The sequence below is a fragment of the Mycteria americana genome, chromosome 1, assembly GCF_035582795.1.
Source record: "Mycteria americana isolate JAX WOST 10 ecotype Jacksonville Zoo and Gardens chromosome 1, USCA_MyAme_1.0, whole genome shotgun sequence".
Taxonomy (NCBI): Eukaryota; Metazoa; Chordata; class Aves; order Ciconiiformes; family Ciconiidae; genus Mycteria; species Mycteria americana.
In genome coordinates, this window is record NC_134365.1 from 193,840,388 (window position 1) to 193,863,184 (window position 22,797).

Below are 22,797 nucleotides of genomic sequence, written 5' to 3' on the forward strand. Positions count from 1 at the left end.
GAAATTCTCAATTTATTTTATCAAATTATCGTAGTATGCAATTTTTCAGAAATCAGTTTCAAGATGATACATAAGAAAACCTTCAGAGAATTAGCAAGTTAGTGCACAAATCAATAATCTTCTCAGTCTGGTCACAGACAGAGAGGTAAAAAGGAGTCCAAGCATCTCATATTAGTTAATAATGAGCATTCCTTCTTATCACAGATACCCAAATGCCTAGAGGAGGCAAGGCACATTTTGGCACCATGGCCTACTTCAGTAAAGCCAGACAAAACTGGATGAATGCTTCCCATTTCCAGGGGCTGCAAAAGCCCATGTAAAAAGAGAGTTGAGAGCAGATCCATGCAGCAAACAGAACCTTGTAGAAATAACTTATTCATCAACATCCAAAAGTGCACTACTCCTTTACTGACCACAGAAGCATGCTCCCAGAGAGCTTCGAGTCCAGTTTCAAATGGATGTGACAAAGGAAAAATAAATAAGGAGAGGATGTGATGAGGAAGGATGGATATGCCTGGACCCCTTACACCACCAAGATACTACAATATTATTAACTATATTTGAATGTAATATTTTTAAAAAGAAATCCACCTTGTGTAGGTGAGAAATAGCTAAATTGCACACAGAGCAGAGATCCCTGAGCTAGTGGAGACCTAGTTAGAAACACACTGCAAAGCAATGTGGATGTATCCATCTAGGTCTAGAAGAAGCACTGCTACTTTTTCAGCTAATAAATATTGCTTACTAGCTCCCATTCAAGACCACGTGAATGATGGATCGTATTTGCTAGTGTATAACCCTGAAGTTCTGGTTCTAAGGCTTGCATGAGGGCAGCCAGGTTCGATCTGCTTTTGTTATTTGGATGTAGCCAACAACAAAGCATTCATATTTAGTGCATTAATCTCACATAGTACTGAAATGAGGCCATCAGGCCCCACAGCTGAGTTACTTTCTACAGAACATATGAATCTGAGTTTTCTGGACAGTTTTACCATCTGCTGACCCAGAAATTTGTGATCATAGGTTGAAACCTGCCAAATAAAGATGCATTTGCTTTTGGTAACATTTACTGAAGTGGATATTTCCCATCAGAATAATTCCATTTCCCATATTCCCTTTCTAAGAAAGTTGAAAAAAAATTGCCTCTCTTAGCTGGTAATTAGCATTAAAATAGTCCACACAGTAGATTAAGTGTGTGGAAACAGCAAAAATCCTCCCAAATGTTTTGAAGAGCTAGTAGATAAATATGAAATGTGGGTCCACAGCTTTACAGAGGTAATCAGTTATTCACTGTCTCATTTCTGCCATGCCATTTTCCCCATCCTATTTTCCTACACCCATTTCCCTCTGTGCTATGAAGTGAACTAACTTAAAATCTTGTAGCAACATGTAAAGAAAACGGAACCACTCTGGATTAGGAATGGAGAGAGAGAGCATTTTTTAGGACAGAGCTTGGAGACATCTGCTAGGTTATCGTGTAAGAAACTTAACTCTAGACATTAATGGAGTTGATGAAGTCTAAGTGCTGGATATAAAACAGTTAAAAATCCCCCAATCAAAACAGATGCACTGCTATTAACTGACAGAGCTTCAACGAAATTGGGAGAAAATCATGTGTCTCCCAGTCCCTAATGCTGATTAAGACTTTCCTAGCAAATTGCAATTTGTTTATCTTGAGGAACTTAAACAAGTTGAACTTCAGTATGTTCCACTATGAAATCTTATGGAACAGAAAACTCATGCTGATATAAATGAAATCAGGTTAAGAATTGATTTAGTTAAGAATCAGTACTCGGCTGCTGTGCACATACTTTTGATTTAGTCTGAAGTGCCTGATACCAATTTCTCTTAAGCTTATTACAGACTTTACCACTTTAGCTAGAGCTGAAAACTTAGATCTCAATGCTTATGTCATTAACCACCTAAGGCAGATGCCAGTATCAGCACCGACACCAGTATCCAGCAGTATCTTATTCAACATCATAATGCATCTCTGTATTCAGTGTTGGGCAGCATCAGCACAATGATTCCAAAAAAAAGTGAAGAAACGTTAAAATAAGGTGCTTGCTTCCCAGGAAATCATTTCTACGCTTCTTTCAGACAGTTCTGACCTTCATTTAACAACACACACAGGCTAAGTAGAGGAGTCCCAAGATGACACTATACATTTAAGAACAGCAGCTGCGTTTGGAAAGTTTTATATAATAAAATTAAGATGCTTATCAAAGTCATTTTACAATTGCCAGCAACAAAAGCAAAAGCCACCATAGCATTACTAAAAAGAGTAAAAGCTCGAGACCGAGTATTTCTCCAGGACTGTAGAACAGCTAGGACAGATTCTTAGCTCTACAGTTCTGCAAGCACTATGTTGTGTGCTTGTCTAAAGAAACACAAGCTACAGATAACTCAAGGAAATGTGGTCATAGGTCTTACATGTCACACAGCTTGTGCCACGGCAGTTGTGGGAAACCATCAGCTTAAGGGTATGTATTTTTGTACTTGCTGGGCTCCAATCTCTGCAACATAGACTGCTCCACTCTTCATGTCTACATCCACAAGGTGTGGTTTGGTTTCATCTGCCAGCTGGACTGTGTTGACCATAACACAGTCCCCAATAGAGCCAACGGGTGGTGCCGCCAAGATTGCTAATCGGTTGATATTCAGCTGAGCTACAATCAGGTATTTGTAATTGGCAGTAAATCTGTGAAAGACAGAAACATATTTTTTAATTATGAACTCCATATAACATCTCATTTTAACACAACCATGCACTTTAAAACAAACAAAACCTCCTTAATAGTCAAGGTTTTGAACTAAATGCAGCGAAACATTGAGAATCAACTTGTAAGCCTTACTCTACATGTTGCTGCTCCTTGAGACAGATTATGCTACAGAAAACTCATTCAAGACAATCTCTCTTCCTGTAAAAGCTGCAACAGTAAGGTCAACAACACACAACTTGAAAATGAAGTTCCCAATCCCGCACTCAAATCCATAGGGCTTCTTATAAAGCCAAGATTTCCCTGTCAAGATACAGCTATGCAAGATCTTTGCACATGCTTAGGGCCCAGCACCCTGTTAGTTAAACTGGTTAACTCCTTGTCATCAGGTGTTAAATACCAACATTTTAATTCACCAGTAAGAGTACACCTTATTTATGTAATTGCATGCTTCTAGAAGAACTGTTCAACAATACCTGACAGAATAGGGTCCATCTTCTGAAAAACAGTTGCTCCAAGACCCGAGCCATTCCCCTGTGACTTTATCAAAAACCTGGATTCTCTTGTTGTCTCTGTCTGCAACCCATACCTGTTAAGAACAAATATCATGGCTGTTCACAAGTAGAACAAATCAAATGCATTAGTTTCTTACATGAGAAAAGTATCCTGTAGTAAAAAAGAAGTACACCTTGGAAGAACGTTGTTGCAGAGGTGCACAAATGTACCTCCACATTCAAAACTAAAGTAGATGACTTCCAGATACAAAACAAAACCACCACATAGTTAAGATACACAAATTATATTATACTACTTTAACAGAGAAAGCAGTGCCTTCTCTTCATTTTTGTGGCTATGCTATGGATATATTTAGTAGGATTCTGCCTCTTCTCCCCCCCCTCCCCCCCAAGTGAGGACATATTCCCACCTATTTAATTCTAAAGATACTGGTCTGTCACCCGCTAACAATTTGTTTTTCAACAGTAGTCTCATTTTATGATCCAGGCCTATGATGACTGCATCTGCAAACACTCTGTTATGCCTAATACTACAACAAATATTGAGCAACTTAAACACTAAGTGCATTTTCAGCATGTTTTGTCTAATCAGTTTTGTGGAGCTTATCTCCGTTCTATCCTGTGCTAACTGGGTTCACAAACACTACAAGCTAGCAATACCATTAGACAGTTCCAGTGAAGGCCTCTCTTGTATTACAATCATTGCAATTTTAGCTGTTGACAGCTCGTCAGTCTGATAAGTAAACTTCATGACTTTTCTGGGATATCACCCAAAAGAGAGCAATAAACAAGTTGACCCGAGATCTTTCATCACTATTTTTAAATGAAAGACTACTACAGCAATCTCTTAGATTTCTTAGGAATTGACAATTATTTCTAACCTAGGCTGATGATCAACACCACATTGGCAATAAAACTGTAGCCCATCACAGTTGTTGTCTTTGAATGTATATATTCATGGTTACCCTTCAACACAAAGTGGCCATCTTCCTCCTCTTCTCCCTCTCACCCTGCCAGTTTTGGCAGAGAAGTGATTTTTATATATGCTTCCTATTCTGGTTCAGACAGCATCAGCAGAATTAGCTCAAACCAGTGATTTAAGATGTTTTAGTCAAGCAATCTTATTTTCCCTGAAACAGATTAAGGAGCGACCACGTAATTCCTCTACAAGAGCAGCAGAGCAAAAGCCAGACTATGATTAACACCTGGCAGAAGCAGACTCTTGAATGCCTTGAGCTGCATGTAGAAAAGGACTGATGTCCACAACCTAGCTAGCGCCTTACTGCCATCTTAAGCTTATTTGGAATTTCCAAATGTGAAATTAAAGTCCCCTGAAGAAATATAAGTGCTTGGGTAGATATTTATTACAGAACATAATTCTCCTGTACTCTCACAATGGCAAACTGTTAGAGACTGCAAGAGGAACAGTTTGCTGTTGCATGGACATTGACAATGTAACTGGTCAGAACCTTTGCATTAACCTTGCAGCCAGCTACTTCAGTAGGATGTGCAGTGTGAAACTTCAGCTTATGACTACTATCACACTGAAAACTGTAACCCACATAAAATGACCCAGATCACAACAGTTCAATTAAAAAAGAAATACAATTTGTTTTGTTCAAATACATGTAAAAAAGTGTGTCAGAAGATGGAAAAAAAAATTTCTCCCTTTATTCTTTACCCGTCCAAAAGGATCCACTGTTACACTGTGAGGAATCTTGAACTGACCAATGCCGGTCCCATTTGTTCCAGTCAGCCATATCTCTTTGTAATCTAAACAGTGAGCACCATGAAAAATAAAAGTAAAAAAATCACAGTAAGAAAACAACAAGTAAAATAGCTTTAAGTCATTCCCTTGCAGACTTACTTTGATTAATTTTTCAAAAGGTGGAATTTCTAAACCCAGGCTTTTTAAAAACAGTACTCCCGATACATAAACTCAAGAAATACTGGAACTACTACAGGAACTACTGGATTGTTATTAGTGGTTTCAGGATTATGGTTACAGAAATGTAGCCACTAGTACACAAAAGCCATAGTCCAAGGCTCTGTTAAGCACTCTGTTAAAAAAAGAAAAAAAATATATATAGAAGCAGTTGGCTAATTATGATATTCATTTGTTTACTAAATTGATTTTTTACATTTGTTACCTGGCAGTTTCGAGTCAGTTTTGGGTTTTAACAATTTACCATTTTGCAAACCAGATATCAGCAAACAACTGTTTTATGATGATAGCACAAAGGAGAAATGGTAGCTCCTCCACTTTTCCCCAACTGCAGATACGCACAGACTCCTCACTCACAGCCCTAACCAACACTGACCACCTAACTGGGGAATATGAGCAAGCTAATTAGAACCATGGAATAATTTAAGTATAAAAGATCTCCAGACACTATCGGGTCCAACCTGCTTCTCAAAGCAGGACTAACCTTGATAACAAATCCAGCTCTGAGGTTAGATCAGGTTGTTCATAACTCATCAAGTTTTGAGCATCTCCAAGAGTGGAAACTGCACACCCTCTCTGGGCAAACTAGTCACTGTCTAATCACCCTCACTGTGAATCTTTCCCTCCAAAAATTGAACTGAAATTCCCCCCTCTTGCATCTTTTGATCAATGTTCCTCATTCTTCACTGTGCATCTCCAAGAAACGTGTGGCTCTGTCTTCTCTATACCCTCCCATTACTGACTTGAAGACAGAGATAAGAATCCTCCTTAGCCTTCTCTCCTGAAGACTGAACAAAGTCATTCTCTCAGCCTCTTGTCATAAAAAATTGCTCTTGAAGTGACAAGCAGTAAAACAGGACCTGATCCAACAAAGTCTTCAAACTAATGTTAAATGACAGCTCTACCTAGTCCTCGCTTAAAAGTATTCTCAAGTTGTGTTATTTAAAATTCAATTTTCAATGGTCAACTACTGCGGAAGTTCGTTTTTCCATACCGTTGGATAGTTTGAGCAATCTGTTATTCATTCCTCCATCTCCATCCACAACATAGATATCTCCACTTTCCTCTACAAAGATCTCTGCTGGTTGGTCAAATTGTAGGGGAATCAAACTTGAACCAGCATTACCTGGCGTGCCCAAGATCTGCATTAGTTTACCCGAAGGGCTATACTGTTTCACGGTGTGCCCATATTTCCCTGAATTAAGAAAAAAAAGTGTGAAAATACCTTAAAGCAAAATGTAAGTATTACAACTGATTACAAAGATTAAAAAAGGAAATCTCCTGATACTCACAAGTGATATTAATAAATCAAACAGACAAAATTCTATAGTGAGAATATGACTGTGGGTTAGTAAATCCATAGGCTACAATATTCATCCACTGTATTAGGGCCACCAAACCTAGGACAGAACATAAGTCTAGCAAGAAGATTTTTTTTTTTTCCCCCTGATAACTTCTCCTGGGGGAAAAAAACCACTAAACAAACCAAAAGAACAACACAAAAAAAACCCCTTGCTTACTAAGTTCAGAAGCTATAAGCAGACACAGCACAACTCATGAGCCTTCAGAGTATTTTGTGCAGCACCTGAGAATTTTGTTCATGGCAAGAAAAGCACAGATCTATCTCAGAATTGTTTGAGAGACTTAAATAAATGAGTTGTTTAAAGTAGTATCTGCAACATTAGCATTTTCTTCCCCACCTAATACTTCTCATATCACCACCATGCATACCTGTTCCAACATCTGTGATCCATACTGAACTATCTGTTGCGGTGTTCAATACAAAGATACCGTGAGGCATTTCAACTGTATTATTCCAGGAGTAAAGAAAATAGCCTTCCTCTGAGAATACAAGTACCTTTGGTACATTATCTCCCCTCTGAAAAGGCAAAAACCAGTCTATTAAGAAAACATGTTAAGCAAGTAATCATATTTTTGAAAATTCCTCTTTGTAAGATTTTTGCAATGTTTCATGAATCATGAGAGTCTCCTAAGACTGTCTGCTAGATCTCATTTTTTCCAGCTAGAAGAGAGAGAGAGAGAAGGGTCTAAGTTTAGCATGCAAAACCTTCCACTCATTCTAGACTTCCAACTTAAATCACATAGAGTCCAATTTTCAGAGCAGCCAAGCTCCTGCAGCTATTTTGGTCTTCATTTTCAATCATGTTTTCGCGTTCTTGCTGAAAAATATGCCAAGCGTAACACAGGTATGAAAAACTGTAACTGTACGTATTAGCTGCATGGCACACAAGTACTCATACTGTGCTTTATAATTAAATCCCACCACTTTCCATGGAGAGAATGTCTTAGCCCTGACTTAGAGATACCAATGCATGGAACTGGGTAAAGCAAATAATTGAACTCCAATTACTGTAACTGGCTGAAAGAGCTCCGTGGTTTTTATTTCATGGGACAAAGGCTGAGAGAGCGGAAGGGGACTAGTCAGTTGCCCTAGAAGCACAGTTTACCTTACAGTTAGACAAGAAGCTACTGTAAGTCAGTTAAGTCGGATCGTGCATTCATACCACAGAAATTCAATGCTTTTAAAAGTACGGTCCCAGAACTGCTTTAAAAAATGAATAGAGCAGAGAGAACTATACTTATATTTTCACTAATTTTGATACAATAATTATTCATATATATGCACACACACACATATATATCTTAATCTAAACCAGACACTTTAAAGGCAAAAATATACTAGGTTAACAAGGAGAGAAATATATATTCTCACTCACTTGTCCCACATAGACCAAACCATGAAGAGAATCAACAGCAACACAAAATGTTTGACCAGTGAAGTATTCTGGAATTTTAGGCCAGCCTATGTCCAGCTTGTACATCTGTTGCTGTCCCCTCCAAAGAAAGGAGTAATCAAATGCTTTTAAAACCTGAAAATACAAAAATAAATATCCATTAGTAGTTAAATCCCACAATGGTGGGATCAGAAGAACCAGCAGTAGAAAGTAACTTTGTACTGAAGCATCATAAATTGATTTGTTCAATTTAAATTAAGAAGATAGATAAACAGAAATAGGCTTGTAGCTAGGGTTTTGGACTGCAAATGGGAAAATTTTGACAAACTGGACATGAGCTAATGAAGTCCTTTGGACTGGGGAGCTCTGGAACTAGAAGGCAAAACACGCACCCTGAAATTTCTTACATCGAAGTTGCTATTACCATCTGTAAATCACACTCCAAAATGAGGAAAATAGTAGAGAAGGTTCCAAATGCAACAGAATCAATAACCACTTCAAGAAGACATGAAAAGAAGAAAAATCAGAATTAAGAAAATACAGATCAAGAAAGAAAACTACATCTTAGAAATGGGGAATTGCAAGATACCAGGAACGGCAAAACTCAGGTCAATGTATGCAGTTTAACAGATAATGGAAAAAAATAGTCTTCCACCTTTTTGTTCTATTTTTCCAGCAGAAGAATGGAAGCTAAGCACAGCTGAACTGCAGCAAGTACTGGATGGAGACCTAAGCACTGAAACGGAAAGATCAGGCTAGAACTAAGAAGTAACAAGTGGTGACCCTTAAGGACCAGGGCCATTTAACATTTCTGTTAATTGCCTTGCCAGAAGTAGGGGTAAGTTGATAACAGGGAACTACGAACTGCTTAAGAAAGATTAGACTGCCATGAAGGAAACCCGAGAGTAATTAAGCAGGGAGAAAACCCGACAGTAAGAAGCGCAAAGCTATTCACCCACAGATTATGAAGTTTTTCCCCGTCTAAGCAGAGCATATTGCTTGGAACCCCCTGAAAAAGAATCACCCAGCCTACGCATTTATCTCAGAAAGGCTGTAAAGTCACATAAACAAGCCTCCCCCTAAAACGACGTAAGCCAGAAGAGGCGCGGGAAGGCACCAGGACGAACCGGGGCCCTGCCCGCACCCCTGCGGGTCCCCGCGCAGACCGGGGCCACGGCCACGGCCCCGTCCCCGCCGCTCCCGGGCGCGATCCTCCCGGCCGGCCGCCGGCCCCCTCCCCCGGTATTTGTCTTCAGGCGAGAAGCCGTAACCGGAGGGCTTGCACGCAGCTCGGCCACCGGGCTAGCCGATACCGCGGCCCGGGCCGGCTCCCACGCTCCGCCCCCTCCCTCAGGCTGCTCGCCCCGGCCGCCGCCCACCTGCGAGCCCCAGAGCAGAGCCAGCAGGGCCAGCACAGCGCTAGCCATCACTAGCCACGGCCCCAGCGGCCGCTTCCGCCTCATGGAGGCCGGGACGGGGAAGGGCCGCCGCGCCGCGTTGCCATGGCAGCCACGTGACCGACCCGCCTCCGGCCGCCGGCTGGCCCAGGAGAGGCGGGACTCGCTCCCGTCACCGCCTCTCCCGGCGCCGGGCTGTCCGCAACTGTGCCGGCTCCGAAGCGAGCGGCGGCAGCGCAGAGGCAGGCCGGAGAGGGCGCGGCGGCGCCCCGCGGAAGCGCTCAGCGTTTCGGCGCAACGCCCGGGAGCTGGAAAGTAGAGACTGCCGCTCGAGCTTCCGCCACTTCTGCGCAGGCATCGTTGTGGTCGACAGGCATGGAACGGGGCCTTCGGCTCCGCGCTGTGATGTCATAGGAGCGCGACGGCCGAGAGGCAGGACCGGCGGAGCGGGGTGTCCTATCGGTGGCTTCGGGCTCGGCGCCGCGCCCTCGCTTCCCGGGCCGCCTCGGCCCACTGCCCCGCGTTCCTCGGCGGCCGCTCGGGAGCACCTCGGCCTCTGGCCGCCGGCATCAAGGGGTGGCGGCGCAGCGAGCTATGGGGCGCGGGGGAGCCCCGCAGGCGGGCGCGGGCCGGCCGGGCCTCGGCGCCGCGTGCTGAGGGGAGCGGCGCTGCGGGGTCCTTGCGCGGCCGCTCCGAGGGGCCGCGGTGCCGCCCCCTCCTCCTGCTGCCTCGGCCTCCCTGCCCTTCCTCTTTCTTCGCCGGCGAGAGCAGCCTCGAAACGGGCAGTGAGCGGGCGCGGGTCTGCTCCGAGGCGGCGAGCAGCAGCCGGCCGTCTGCCTTTGTCTCTTGCGCTGTGTCCAGCATCGCAAAGGCGTCAGCGCTGAATTCGCAGGGGCGAAGAAGATCCCAGGCTGCCTTTCTTGCCCTGCTTCTTTTTTTTTTTTAATATTTTTTTTGTCCTGTATGCTTAAAGACTGTCAGTAAAGTCTTTGGCCTGGATATTTTCTTTTTTATTTTTTTTGCTTCCATGTTTAAGTAGCTGCATTGAATGAACTAATAAAGATGGATAAGAAATCATTTGAAACCGTGCTGGATGAAATTAGAAAGGTAACTTCTCGTTTTGCATGTTAGCCTAACCATTTGATGGTAGAATATTCCTCTTGGCGAACACACTAGGTTCGGTGTTTGTGTTCTTTAATAATGACTTCAGGATTCAATAAAGGCTAAATTTCGCCTCAGTGTGAAGAGCTATAATGCGGTGTTGCTGGTGTATCCTAGTTTTTGTATGTCAGATATAACGGTGTAAAGCTGCTGTGACATGCTTGCTCTTTTTGAGATATTTTTATTTTCTCAGGAAACTGAGATTGAATGTCCAGACTCCTACCACTGAGCTCACAACATGTACTTGCAGGGCGTTCATTTGAAATAAGCATTTGAATAAGTTTATCACAGCGTTTTCACTGTCAAGGAAGATGAGGAAGAAAAGCCAGAATAGCCAAGTATCTCTTATTTGAGGGGAGAGGCTGCATTTGCTTGGCCTGCCAGGGACGGGGACTTACAGTGTGAGGTATCCACCTTTTATATGATGGTTTAGGAGATACAGCACACAAATATGACATGAGAGGGCTGATTTCTAAGCTCCACTCTGCTGTCCTTGTTCAAAGCCATGTCTTGCACAGCTCAGCAGTGTGTGTGCACCTTCATCCAAGACGTGAAATCCTGGGTTTTGATGCGTGCTCTGAACTGTGCTTGTGCATCTCCTGTTAAAAACTCACTGAGCAAAATGCCTACTGGTTGTGGGAAGCAGAGGTACAAACCTGGGCTTCCCGATGTCTGTCAGGTCTCTCGTTTCTTACTGCAGAGAGGCCTGTTTTTAACAAGAAGGCTAGAGGTTAGTGGTTGAGGCAGTTCCCCAAGTGCTGGAAGTGGAAAAGGAGATGGAAAGAATCAGAACCTCTGAGGTTGATGGTTCCTGTCTTGCGTGGGAAGTAGAAACCTGGGATGACGTATTTTGCTGTAGTTAAGCAGAGGTGATTTACGTGTCACAGTAGAACAGTTATGTGTCCTGCTAAAGCTGTCTTGATGTGAAACTGAAGGGCTTCTTTCGGATAAGATTGCCCTATGGCAGGAAAGGAATCCTTAGCGTTTTTGTAATAGGTGTGTTTGTTACAATGGGTTGTCTAGGAGAGGTCATTTCCTTTATTTGGACTTGGGTGCTACAGAGCTGAGTTTCAGTTCAGCTTCTCTTCAGTGTGAGATGCAGTGATGGCTGCAGTTGTAGTATTATTATTTTGGAACATATTGAGGTATAAACTGCTGTGCACAAAAGCCCCAGTGATGAGTCTTTGTTATCACAACTGCACTTACTAGAATTTTTGCATAAGGTCATGGTCATAAATTCTCATTTATAAAACAGGTATGTTCCATGCTGTGTAACCAGCTAAAAATGTGACAGCCTAAGATATTTCAGGGTGTGGACTTCCCTCCCAACCTAAGAATTTTTATGGAAAATCTGGGGAAAAAAATCAAGGAACAATTTGCACATGAATACTTTATCTGAGAATTGATGGTGGGAGGGAGTAATGTTTCAAATATTACTACTGCAGTGCGGCCCTTCAGAGTACGCTCAGTGATTACTAAAGACTTCAAACAAAAGGGTTTTTGACATGTGATTTTAGGCAATTATGTTTCCTGCATGCTATCTGCCTGTATTCCTGTAAGCCTAACTTACTGTTGATCTAAGGATCAGTGTTCTGCTGTGTTAATGATAGCTGTGCTGTTCCAGTGTAACGTTCATTTTCCAAATGCTTATTTTGTATCTTTGTTGCTAGGTCCTTGTTTAAACTTCATTTCTAGCTCTGTGGTAGAACCTTCTTTATTATGTTATTCACAAGTCAGTTCTGTTGGTCTGTTCCATTTTCAGTTCTACAGTTAGCAGGAGCAATTATTTAAATGTCTTAATGTGTAGCTTAGTTCTCTTTCCCCATATATATTTATTATTATTAACAAAATAAAGTTTGGTTGGTTTTTTTTTTTTCATAAGTATACATAGCAGTGCTTTCTGTTTGTGTTATTATTATGAAGTCATTCAGTTGTTGATTTAAGGAGGAAGAGTGACATTTGTTTTCGTAAACTGGATATTAGGAAATTTTTCTTCACCGAGAGGGTTATCAAGCATTGGAACAGACTGCCCAGGGAAGTGGTTGAGTCGCCATCCCTGGAGGTATTTAAAGGACGTTTGGATGAGGTACTTAGAGACATGGTGTAGTGGTGGTTTTGGCAGTGTTAGGTTTATGGTTGGACTCGATGATCTTAAAGGTCTTTTCCAACCTATATGATTATGTGATTCTGTGATTCTGTAAAGAAGTTGCTATGTGACATACCAGGCTTTTTTCCAAAATCTGTGAAGGGAAGGAAGGGAGAGAAGAAAAAATGAGCATGAAGAGAGAAGGTCTTTTTCCTCTGTGACTTCAGCGTGTCTGGTAGTGTTGGTCTCTTCATGAGGTACAGAAAGGAAGGGGGTTGCCTTGAACAGTATGTGAGTGGGTTTCTGTGCACCTGTGCTACTCACAGTCAGGTTGCAGTGACAGAGAACTTCATGACTGTCTCTGTGGAGGGACAAGGACAAAAAAATAAGGAATAGGGGTAGGTTTTAGGGCTGTTAGGAAGAAGATAGAAATGGGTGTGTGGCTGAAGCTGGAGGTGATTTGAGAATAAGCATGAGAGCTAGCAATAGATGGGGGCTTTGGAAACTGGGGAAGAAAGGTGTGTGCACCAGTTTGGGGCAGGAATTCAGCTGTTACCTGTCTTCTTTACATCTTGTACCCTGTATCAGTGAGCTGGGTATAAGGAGAGGGAGAAGCCCTGGCTATTAGATAGCCTACGTGGTTATCAACAAAAATGTCTTGCCACTTAAGTAAAAAATAGTGGCCAGTAGTGCATTAAACTACTCTGCTTCCTTTGTTTTGTATGATTGCATATCAATGTTTGGCCTATGGGAAGGTAATGCTAAGACAACATCACCCTCTGGAGCAGTCTTTCTTGTAAATTCACTGAAGTAAGATGCTTTGCTAATTATTTTACACGCAACATACGAAGAGATTGTATGAATAAAGTGTATCATCTTGTTTAACGTAAAGTTGATGTAAACCTTAGAGGCAAAAGGAAGAGCGATGATGATGTTCTCTCACTACAGTTTCAAACAGCAAAAAAAAAGCAAAATGAAATAAATAAAAAAATAAGTAATTTTTTTTAACAGAAGAATTAAATTACATCTCTGCTTTTCATTGTTCTCTCAGTTATCTAAGGAGTATTCTGTTTCTTAGAAATATTGCAGTGTAATTGATGCAAATGTCACTTGGTAAGGTCAGGTTTTTTTAGATTAATAGATTATTCTAGCAGATGATTGTGCTATAATTATAATTTTTGAGGGACTAATTATGCGTCTTTTTTTCTGTATCTTCTAGGCTGTATTGACTGAGTACAAATTAAAAGCTATTGAATATGTTCATGGATACTTTTCTAGTGAACAGGTAAAAGTCAACACTGTCATGGGTTTAATGGGAGCTATTGGTTTTGTGTATTTAGTAATACAGAAAGACAGGGTCTCCAGTCATACTGAAGCTGATCATATTAGCGTTTTTATTTATTAACTGAGGAGATTTAATTTCTCATTATTATATCAGCATTAATCTGTTAAAAATAGTTCCAAGTTATTTTGTTATCAAAATCATTACATTTTCGTTCCTGTTGTGTGGGGAAAGTTGGAGAAATTGATCGTCATGGAATTCAGGATTGATTGTTTTGCATGTATTTTCTAAACTGGCATGTAGTAATGAGTATCCAACTTATTTTGGTATTACGTAGATTTCTTTTCTTGTTTCTTTTTCTTCCGGTTTTTGGTTTTTTATGTGTTTGGTGAATATGCTGTTTGCGATACTGAAGGTTTATAAGCTTTTTCAGAAAGACTTAATTTTTTTGTTCTAATACTGTGGCAATTGTGCTATATGCAAATATATAGAGAGGAGTAAGTATCTATTTTAAATATTTCCATAGAAAAACTTCATCTTATAGAATTTTTAGGTGCCTAGTTAGAAATAAAAAGAACATTAGATGCTGGTAGATACTGATGTAATCAAACATCACAGACACACACATATTTTTTAGCAGTGTACCACTATACTCCAAAAATGGAAAGATCATACTGATGCTGTTAGCAAAATTTTTTAATATATATAAAAGATTAATTGAAGGCCTTTCTGTTGCAGGTTGTTGAGTTACTGAGATACTTTTCCTGGGCTGAACCACAGCTCAAGGCAATAAAGGCTTTACAACATGTAAGTTCTTGTGGCATAATCTTGTAGAGTAAGTTTGCCCTCTTAATCTTCTTTTCATTTTGTGATGTCTACTCTTGCAACTGATGGATCGGTCTACCCTTTAATCTTCAAAGTTACCTCTTCATCTCTTTGTTTTTCAACGGTATCAAAATAAAAAATGTCATACTTTTAACCAGGGTATCTTTTACCTTTCTGTGTATCACAAGAATAGATGTAGCCCTTTTTAACTGTTGTTAACTTTCCTAATTTCTCTGCATTTGGCAAGTGCTTTTTGCAGTTCCTTGTTCAGCATTTAGCGCATAGAGTCTCCTTCCCAGTGGGAGGGAGAGAATATTAAATGTTTACTGAAATACATGATATGAAGCTGTAACTGAGTAGCATTCTGGGTTTAAAATAATTGTAGTGTCTTATTTTATATACACTTTTTTCTTTCTTGCTTACTTGTCAGAAAATAGTGGCAGTTCCGGCATCAAAAATGGTTAATATTCTCAACTGCTTCACATTCAGCAAAGATAAACTTATTGCCCTTGAAATCTTAGCTTCGTAAGTATCTCTTGTGTTGTATTTCCTTAAGCTGTATTGTTTTTACTAATGTTGCAGTATATAAAACTTAAGATACTTCTAGAAGGAAGCGCTGTGGCCAGTTAAGGTAAAGCACAAATCCATTATTGATAGGGCTGTAAAAAGAAGAATTGTAAGTAGACATTGTGCAAAATTCTGTAGTTCATCCGAGTCTTGAGCATGCTGCTATGTGGGCTTCTGCCTGTTGGAAAACTGCCACTTTGCCAATATTTTCACAGTGGTCTTCAGATCTTGTAGAGAATGAAGAGGGCCTTAAGCTTATTTCTGCTCACTGAAATGTAAAAGACTTGAGACCAGAGTGTTCTGGGAATTGACCCTTTTGCATTTGAAAAGCCCTCTGAATATTACATATATAAAGATGAGTTAAGTAAATACATCTCTTAAATTGACACATTTGATTTACAGATCTAATGTCTATAAAAGATATATAGATATTCTAAATGTATGTTTACACAGAAAGTTGCCTTTTTTTACTGAACACAGCTGCTTCAAAGGATCTACCTTTTACATATGTTTATATTGGAACTCTTCTGCCTGGTTTAGGGGATTTATTGTATGAAGTGTTGTTCTGTTTTGGGTTGGGTTTTTTTTTTTATTAAGTGTGTCTGCCTTACGTATGAATGCTATGTATTACAGCCAGCTTGAACATTTTGGGGTATATAAATTCATTATATAAATATCCATAAAACAAATAAGACTGGCGATATAGACATGATCTTGCTTTCCGAGTTGAGCATTAAGAAGCTGTATGGATGCTCCTAGTCTCTTTCAGACCAAAACAAAACGGTAGCCTAAAGGAATTTCAGTGGCACATTAAACTAACTTGTTTTGCTTCTTGAAATCAGATTGGAGCTCCTAGACTCTTTAGTTGCTACACTTCAACTGATGTGGGGGGAAAGCATGTTAACTTCTTTAGCTGTTGAATTTCTGCAGTACAAGAGCATAATAAGGGAGTCATGATATAGAAAACCTAACCCAAATCTATGTACTATTTACTTCGCTAATCAAAACTAGAGAACAAAGCTGAAAGTTCATTCACATTTTGATACCATTCTTTGTGGTGTTTTTCATGTCTTTGTTCAACATTCTGCTGATTCCATTTCTTCTAATATGCTCCTTTGAGAAATCCTCCTTTTTGGGGCTGTGTTGTATTTCCAGTAGTTTGGATGGAGCAGGTAGTGTTTGACAGCAGTAAAGGTGCTGTGACCAGGGTTTTGAAAAAGGCAGGCAGAATCAGGCATTAGGTTCCTTGTACTTGCACATTTTGGTTTTGGTGTGTCTAGTGTTATTTTTGGGAGAGGAGCAAGGAGAAAGGAAGTGTACTTTCTGGAACTGCGTGAGGGGTTTCACTAGCTCTGCAGAACATGAGAGAATTGCCAGGAGTTTGATCTTTTTCATTCTGGAGTAAATAAGATGAAAATTTGTTTCTCTACCAGTCTAGCAAGAAACAGCAGCAAACTGAGTAGCTGCTGGTTTTCTGCTGTGCTGGGAACTGTGTACTAGTAGCAATTAAAGCTTTCTAACGAACTGTTGTGATGCAAAATTCATTTTGTCAACATATTTTTGTCACATTATTTTTGCCGTAAAGTTTAGCCATCGTTGTCCATTGTTCCATATTGATATTTAATTATAATATTCTGTATTTATATTTAATTCTAATACCATGTTTCACTTAAAGGTATGAAGTCCATATTTAAGCCTGGGGTTTTAACTTCAATAATAATAGTAATATTATCATCTGAACTAATTATAGTTTTTTAATGTACTGTTGGGTACTTGCTGAATAAGTGTTGATCACTTTTCAGTAGTGCATTATTTCTGGTAAGCATATGGAATGGCAGTAACAGTCTGTCAATGCCTTTATTTATAGCAACATTGTTGATGCTCAGAATTATCGCCTTATTGAAGATCTGTTCAGGATTAATATGTCAGAGAAGAAAAGATGCAGAAGAATTCTTGAACAGGTAGTCAAGATACTCTAGTATCCTTGATTCTGTCAAATACAGTATTGTTTCCATCCTTATGATCATTGTGGGGTCAGGACTTACCATGAAGACTGCTGGGAACTATGGGTGGAAGACAAGCTGAAAGAAGCAGCTGCAAAAAGATAAGAGCTATGTAATACATGTGCAAAAAAAGGGGAAGTTTCTGTCAGACATTAGGATGATGTGGAAGAAGGGGCAGAATTGCAACCAATGCTGAAGGAAACAGTCTGCATTTGTTTTAGAGAACATCAAGTGCTTAACCCCAAGTTCTGTAGAAGCAGAAGTGATTCGAGTACAGTTATTCAAAACAAAGGGGACTTTGGCAGAACCTCACACTATTTGGACTATTTAGGAAGAAGATTTGAGACAAAGCTTTGAATCGTTCCATGTAGGTTGATTCATGCAGTCTAAATGTCATGAAATAGTAATTAATTTCTTTAAAGCATTGAATCTGATAGCAAATAATGTCCTTTCTTGATTATCTTGCAGGCTTCAAAAACAGGTTGTAAGGCTCCTCATGCTATGATATCATCCTGTGGCATGATTCCTGGCAACCCTTATCCCAAGGGCAAACCAAGCCGCATAAATGGAATTTTCCCAGTAAGCATGATTCTATGTTTTTGTTTTTCACAGCATCCTTGATTTAGGATTCATTATAGTATAACCAAAACCAGTATTCATGTACATGGAAGGAGGAGTGGAATCAAAAGAAATGTGGGGTTTTTTGGTATTACCCCATTAGACATTTATAGGGAACTTGCATTATTTTTATTTGCCCATTCTTTCTATGCTGCTTCAAGTAACAATTACTGCATAAATAAGACATTGTTCATATAAGGAAAACATTGTAAACTCCAGCAATATTTGGCAGAATTGGGAGAGGTGTAAAGAGCCTTACTTGTAGGTTGATAACATGACCTAATATGGTCACTGCTAATCTTAGTGTAGTTCTTGAACAACCATGTTAAGTATTTCCTGTGAACGCTTAAGGGACTGCAAAATATAAGTGATCATGTCCACAAATCAAAATGCTGAATTCTAATTACATCAGAAACATGACTATTTAATATGCATCTCTTTACAAAAGCTCAGTGTTATAAACCAAGCTATTGGAATGCTCTTACTTATAATTTTACAAGCCTAGAACGCGGTTTCTTTTTCCTAACAAACATGGCTAAGTATCACTTTCTGAATAGTCAAAAACTCAAATGTAGGTTAGAAAATCAAATATGGCAGAAATTCTATAGCAAGATTTACTTCTAAATTAATACTTAATAGTTTAATTTTCTTTTGTTTCAGGGAACGCCTATCAAAAAGGACACAGAAGAATGTACTAATGAAGGAAAGGGAATAGCAGCCCGTATACTTGGACCATCCAAACCAGTATGTCTAATAAATGAGTAAATAAATGAAACTTTAAGAAAAACAAAATCCAACCACCAGCCAATTCAATGAGGCTTTTGTATAAAATGCTGTTATGTTGCAGGAAGGCTGTAGAGCAGCAATTTAAACAAAGCTAAACTTCTATAATAAAGATAATATGACCTAGTATTTTTTTTTATTTAACTTGAAAAGAAGCTCTGGTTTATATCTGTGGGGGATAGGATTCTCTAGCGGATACAATGTGTGTGCATTTCAAGGCAGAATTTAAATTACAGTAGCAGAAGACAAAACTAAAAGCATTTTTAGTAGTTCATCATGAGCTAGTGGAAGTTTTAGATACAAATATATGCATTTTTTTATTACTATCTCTGAGGGTTTCCCGCATGAACATAAAAATGCCTGCATCTTGGAAACGTGAATTACAGCAGTACCTTAGAAGTAGGTTCTTGTTTCTTAACAACACAGCTGATCTGTATTTCAAAATTTTTATGCATGTGGGACAAACTTTCAGTGAACCTGGTACTACTTTGAAGTATTGTCCAAATGTTTTATTTTCACTTTTATTATGAGATGTTTCCCACTAAGCTGTATTATTTTAAAGGGACAGGTAACTGCATAAGTATTTGTTAGTTTTAAATGTGCTAAATCTTTAAAATGAGAAGTCAGTCCAAGACTGCAGAGTATGAAACCTACAAGGCAGGAAGGAGTTCCCTTACCCACCCGTGTTCAGTATTATTTTAAAATCTAAAGGTATACTAGTGATGTTTGTTTCATTCTTTTCAGAAAGAGTGAAATATTTTCAGTCACTATGGATATTATGAAGAAATTTGCTATCAGATATTTTTCCAGTGAAGAACAGCTGTCTGTAGTAGTATCTGAATGTTAGCTATTTGTCTGAGAAACATTAGGTAATGCTTTCACTATTGCTTCTTCCGTTTGTTTTTTGTTTATGTAGGCTCCATCAACCTACAATCCACACAAACCAGTTCCATACCCCATCCCACCATGTCGGCCACATGCAACTATTGCACCAAGTAAGGCTTCTATGTGTTTTAGCTTGATGCTATTGTTTCATCCATTTGCCTTTTAAGTAATGTGTCAAGTGTCAGTTTCTCTGACCACAATCATATCTGAAATTGGCTTGTGCTCCCTAAGCATGCTCTGGGTACTGGTTTCTACCTCTTCCTGTCATGACTGCAGAGTTGATAAAAAGAGGAATATATTGACTTCTTTTTCCAACATCCACATCATAAGGAAAATTCACAGTCCTGTTCTGATGACAAAATATTTCATTTATGGGAGGCATTGTGCATGTTAGGCAAGACTAGGCCTGTGTCTGTTGTAATGTTTGACCAAGGTTTGGGCTTTGGCTTGACAAGTCTGTTGACTTGTTGCTGTTGTACCAAATTTAGGATATGGTCAGGCACAGCCCTGAATTGGGTGGAAAGATAATCTGTTTTTCAGTTGAAGGGGTAATCTGTTTCTCAGTTGCCTTCAGGTTTACCTTCTCTCCATCACAATGGGGAGAAAATGGTTTCCTAAAAGAAAAGTTTAGGCATGTAGATTTCAGTCTCAGAAGGGACATAGTGCTTGCCTTTTCCTGTATTTGGTCTGACTATTCCTAGCCTTGTGCCTCAGGTAAGACTAAGTCTGTCTTCATAAGCTCCTCTCTCTTTGCTCTGCTGCATTAGTTGTTTGATTCCAGATATTTTTGGAAGGGAGCCAGGTGATTGCCATTTCTTCGGAAGAAGAGCTTGGAGTACTTATGTAGTCAGACTCTGGTCTTTTTGAGCAGCAGCTGAAAGCTTTTCCTAATCTTGCCATTCTGTACTGCAAAACAAGGAATGCTCTGGCTAGGAAGCTGGCTTTTCACTGATGTTAGGGATTTCAGGGAGTTTTTAAGGTATTTGATAAGAAAGTGTGGTAGAGCTCTTAGCATGCATATTGAAGGGTGAGTCATCTAACCAACTTGATGTCTGCAAGTCTCTATAGTCAGTTTGAAAAAATGGGCACTACTAGTAGCTAAAGTTAAGTCTGATGGTTTGTGCCCTAGAAATTATTTGCTCCCCAGAAAGCGTACAGGAAACTTGCAGACTAGCTCAAATTTCTATTAAATAAATCCCATCCAAAGTAAGTTAGGGCACAAAATTTGGGCTGTGACTGGATGTAAGTGTTGGTACATTTTAGGATATGAAACAGCTTTTGAGGTTGTGAGGCCTTATTAGGCTGCAACGTGGTTTTTAAAAAAAATTCTTGTGACAATGGAACTCATAACTGATGATATATTTATAGATATTAAAAATGTGTTTAACGAGATTGCAGATACTGACCTGAAACTACTGAATGTGACTGTTCTCAAGCAATAGGCAGAATGGTCAGAATGATGTTTTGTTTTCTGCCTCATATATATTGGTTTAACGTTTCCTTCCTGGGTGACGCAATGATTGTTAGTTACTTTTCTGATTTTCAGCCAAGAGTTGTCATGCAAGAAATCTTAATGTTAGGTAGAACTATTACGAAAGTGTGAAATCAGAAAGGATTGTGTATGACAAATTACTGCACTTTGAGTATTGTTCAAGTGCTACCTTTTCCCATGAAGCATAAGTTCTTATGCTTTTATAAGCCTAAAATATTCATTCAGGACCACTGTGAAGTGTATTTATAGTGCTGTGACTTAAATTCTGATGTTCTTCATCAGAACTGTATACCACAACTATATAACAGTTTGAGTTGCTCCAAAGAATAAGAGAGGAAAAAAAGGGGTTTTTTTATATGTTAAGTACAATAAGTATTTTATATTAAAATAATTTTCTAACCCACTTGAATGTCTTAACATTTAAAGAAATATTGAAGAATGATAGACTAAGTATTTGAAAAGGGACATTTTTCTCTGCATTTTCTGACTAGTGTTGGGAGGGCTGGTCATGGTCACTGGTGTATGTTTGGCTCTTTTGTTTGTCAAGGCTTTAATGTTAAAGGAAGAGTTGCAACAGCCTTTAAGTTAGGAATAGAAAAAGAACAAATGATGCTGCAGACACTCTGAATCACTCCTCCCCTTTGAGTTTTTCAGGCAAAATGGAACTGAAAGCAATTGAAACCTGACTTTTTCAGGCTCTTTTAAGAGAACTGCCCTTACTAAAATTTGGATCACAATGCATGGCACTCAGGCAGACATTGGCAAAAGCCAGCATCCAGCCTGGATGATTAACTGGTCTGGCTTTTTGGTGAAAGAATGTCTTACAATCTTGAAAATGTTCTTTTAAAGGAAAAGACACTTACTGGTTCATTTAGATATGGGTTCTTCTGACAACGAGATGTGTATTGCATTTGTTTTTGTAGGTGCTTACAACAATGCTGGCTTAGTTCCAATGGCTAATGTCATAGCTCCAGGCTTAGCAGCTCCTCCGCCATACACTGCTAATCAAGTGGTATCAGGTAAAGCATGCATACCTTTAAAAATGTTGATGGTATTTTTTCTAATTCATTGTCGTGAATGGATCATTCACTGCTGGAGTTTCATTTGCTTTTAAATAACAAGCTGTTCTCTGTTTAGAAAATGAGGACCTTTCCAGCCAGGCAAAACCTTCCCAAAATCAAGGTAAATTGCAAATCCACAGGGGGATTTTTGTGTTGATTGTATCTTTGTTATTTGTTCAGAAAATGTAAACAACTTATTTGTTTAGTGGGGTTTTCATAAGCTTCTAAGTATTTAACTACTGTTGGAATAGGATCCCTTGAGAGTTGAGAAAAAAAATCATCTCAGGCCTTTGGTATTTCGAAGCATTGAAACATTAAAATTCAGTCTTTTGTTTTAGCTCATTAAAGTTCTATATTCTTCAGCATATAAGTAGGTGAGAAATCATGTAGAAAACTAAATCAAAATATTCTTTGCAATGTAGTGCACTGGAACACTTCATTAATATCTTTGCAGTTGTAAAACTTGGGACATCTCTTTGAAAACTCATTCAGATTTTAATTTCATATATTAGTTGCAATGGAAAGCTAGGAATACAAGAGAGGCAGATTCTTTGTTTATAGTTTGTTGAAATCCATGTGTAGAATGTCTTATCCCAGACTGATACATCCAGCTATGTCTACCTGCACTTTTGTCTTATCCTTTAAATTCCAATTGTTTTTGCAGAAGAGAGAGTTGGGCTTTTTTTTTTTTTTTGTCTCCA

At 39.3% G+C, this 22,797-nt stretch overlaps 2 protein-coding genes across 4 annotated transcripts in view; one reads left to right on the forward strand and one right to left on the reverse strand.

The window, feature by feature from the left end:
- NHLRC3 (NHL repeat containing 3) lies at nt 1–9,725 on the reverse strand. Its single transcript, XM_075490412.1, is given in 10 exon segments — nt 1–2,701; nt 3,197–3,309; nt 4,917–5,008; nt 6,175–6,375; nt 6,912–7,059; nt 7,919–8,071; nt 9,316–9,427; nt 9,429–9,514; nt 9,517–9,644; nt 9,647–9,725. Coding segments are annotated over 10 exon segments (1,326 nt in total). The 5' UTR covers nt 9,711–9,725; the 3' UTR covers nt 1–2,472.
- Nucleotides 9,620–22,797, forward strand: part of PROSER1 (proline and serine rich 1) — a 22,473-nt gene continuing 9,295 nt past the window's right edge. For 2 of the 3 annotated variants that reach the window (XM_075490388.1, XM_075490377.1), the window contains exons 1-10: nt 9,620–10,440; nt 13,800–13,865; nt 14,601–14,669; nt 15,118–15,212; nt 17,122–17,215; nt 17,726–17,836; nt 18,536–18,619; nt 19,575–19,653; nt 21,959–22,054; nt 22,173–22,217. In XM_075490388.1, coding sequence (XP_075346503.1) covers nt 10,396–10,440; nt 13,800–13,865; nt 14,601–14,669; nt 15,118–15,212; nt 17,122–17,215; nt 17,726–17,836; nt 18,536–18,619; nt 19,575–19,653; nt 21,959–22,054; nt 22,173–22,217 — 784 coding nt within the window. In that variant the 5' untranslated portion in view covers nt 9,620–10,395. Of the gene's footprint in view, nt 10,441–13,799; nt 13,866–14,600; nt 14,670–15,117; nt 15,213–17,121; nt 17,216–17,725; nt 17,837–18,535; nt 18,620–19,574; nt 19,654–21,958; nt 22,055–22,172; nt 22,218–22,797 lie in introns of those variants that run through there. The other variant, XM_075490399.1, reaches the window with a different exon arrangement.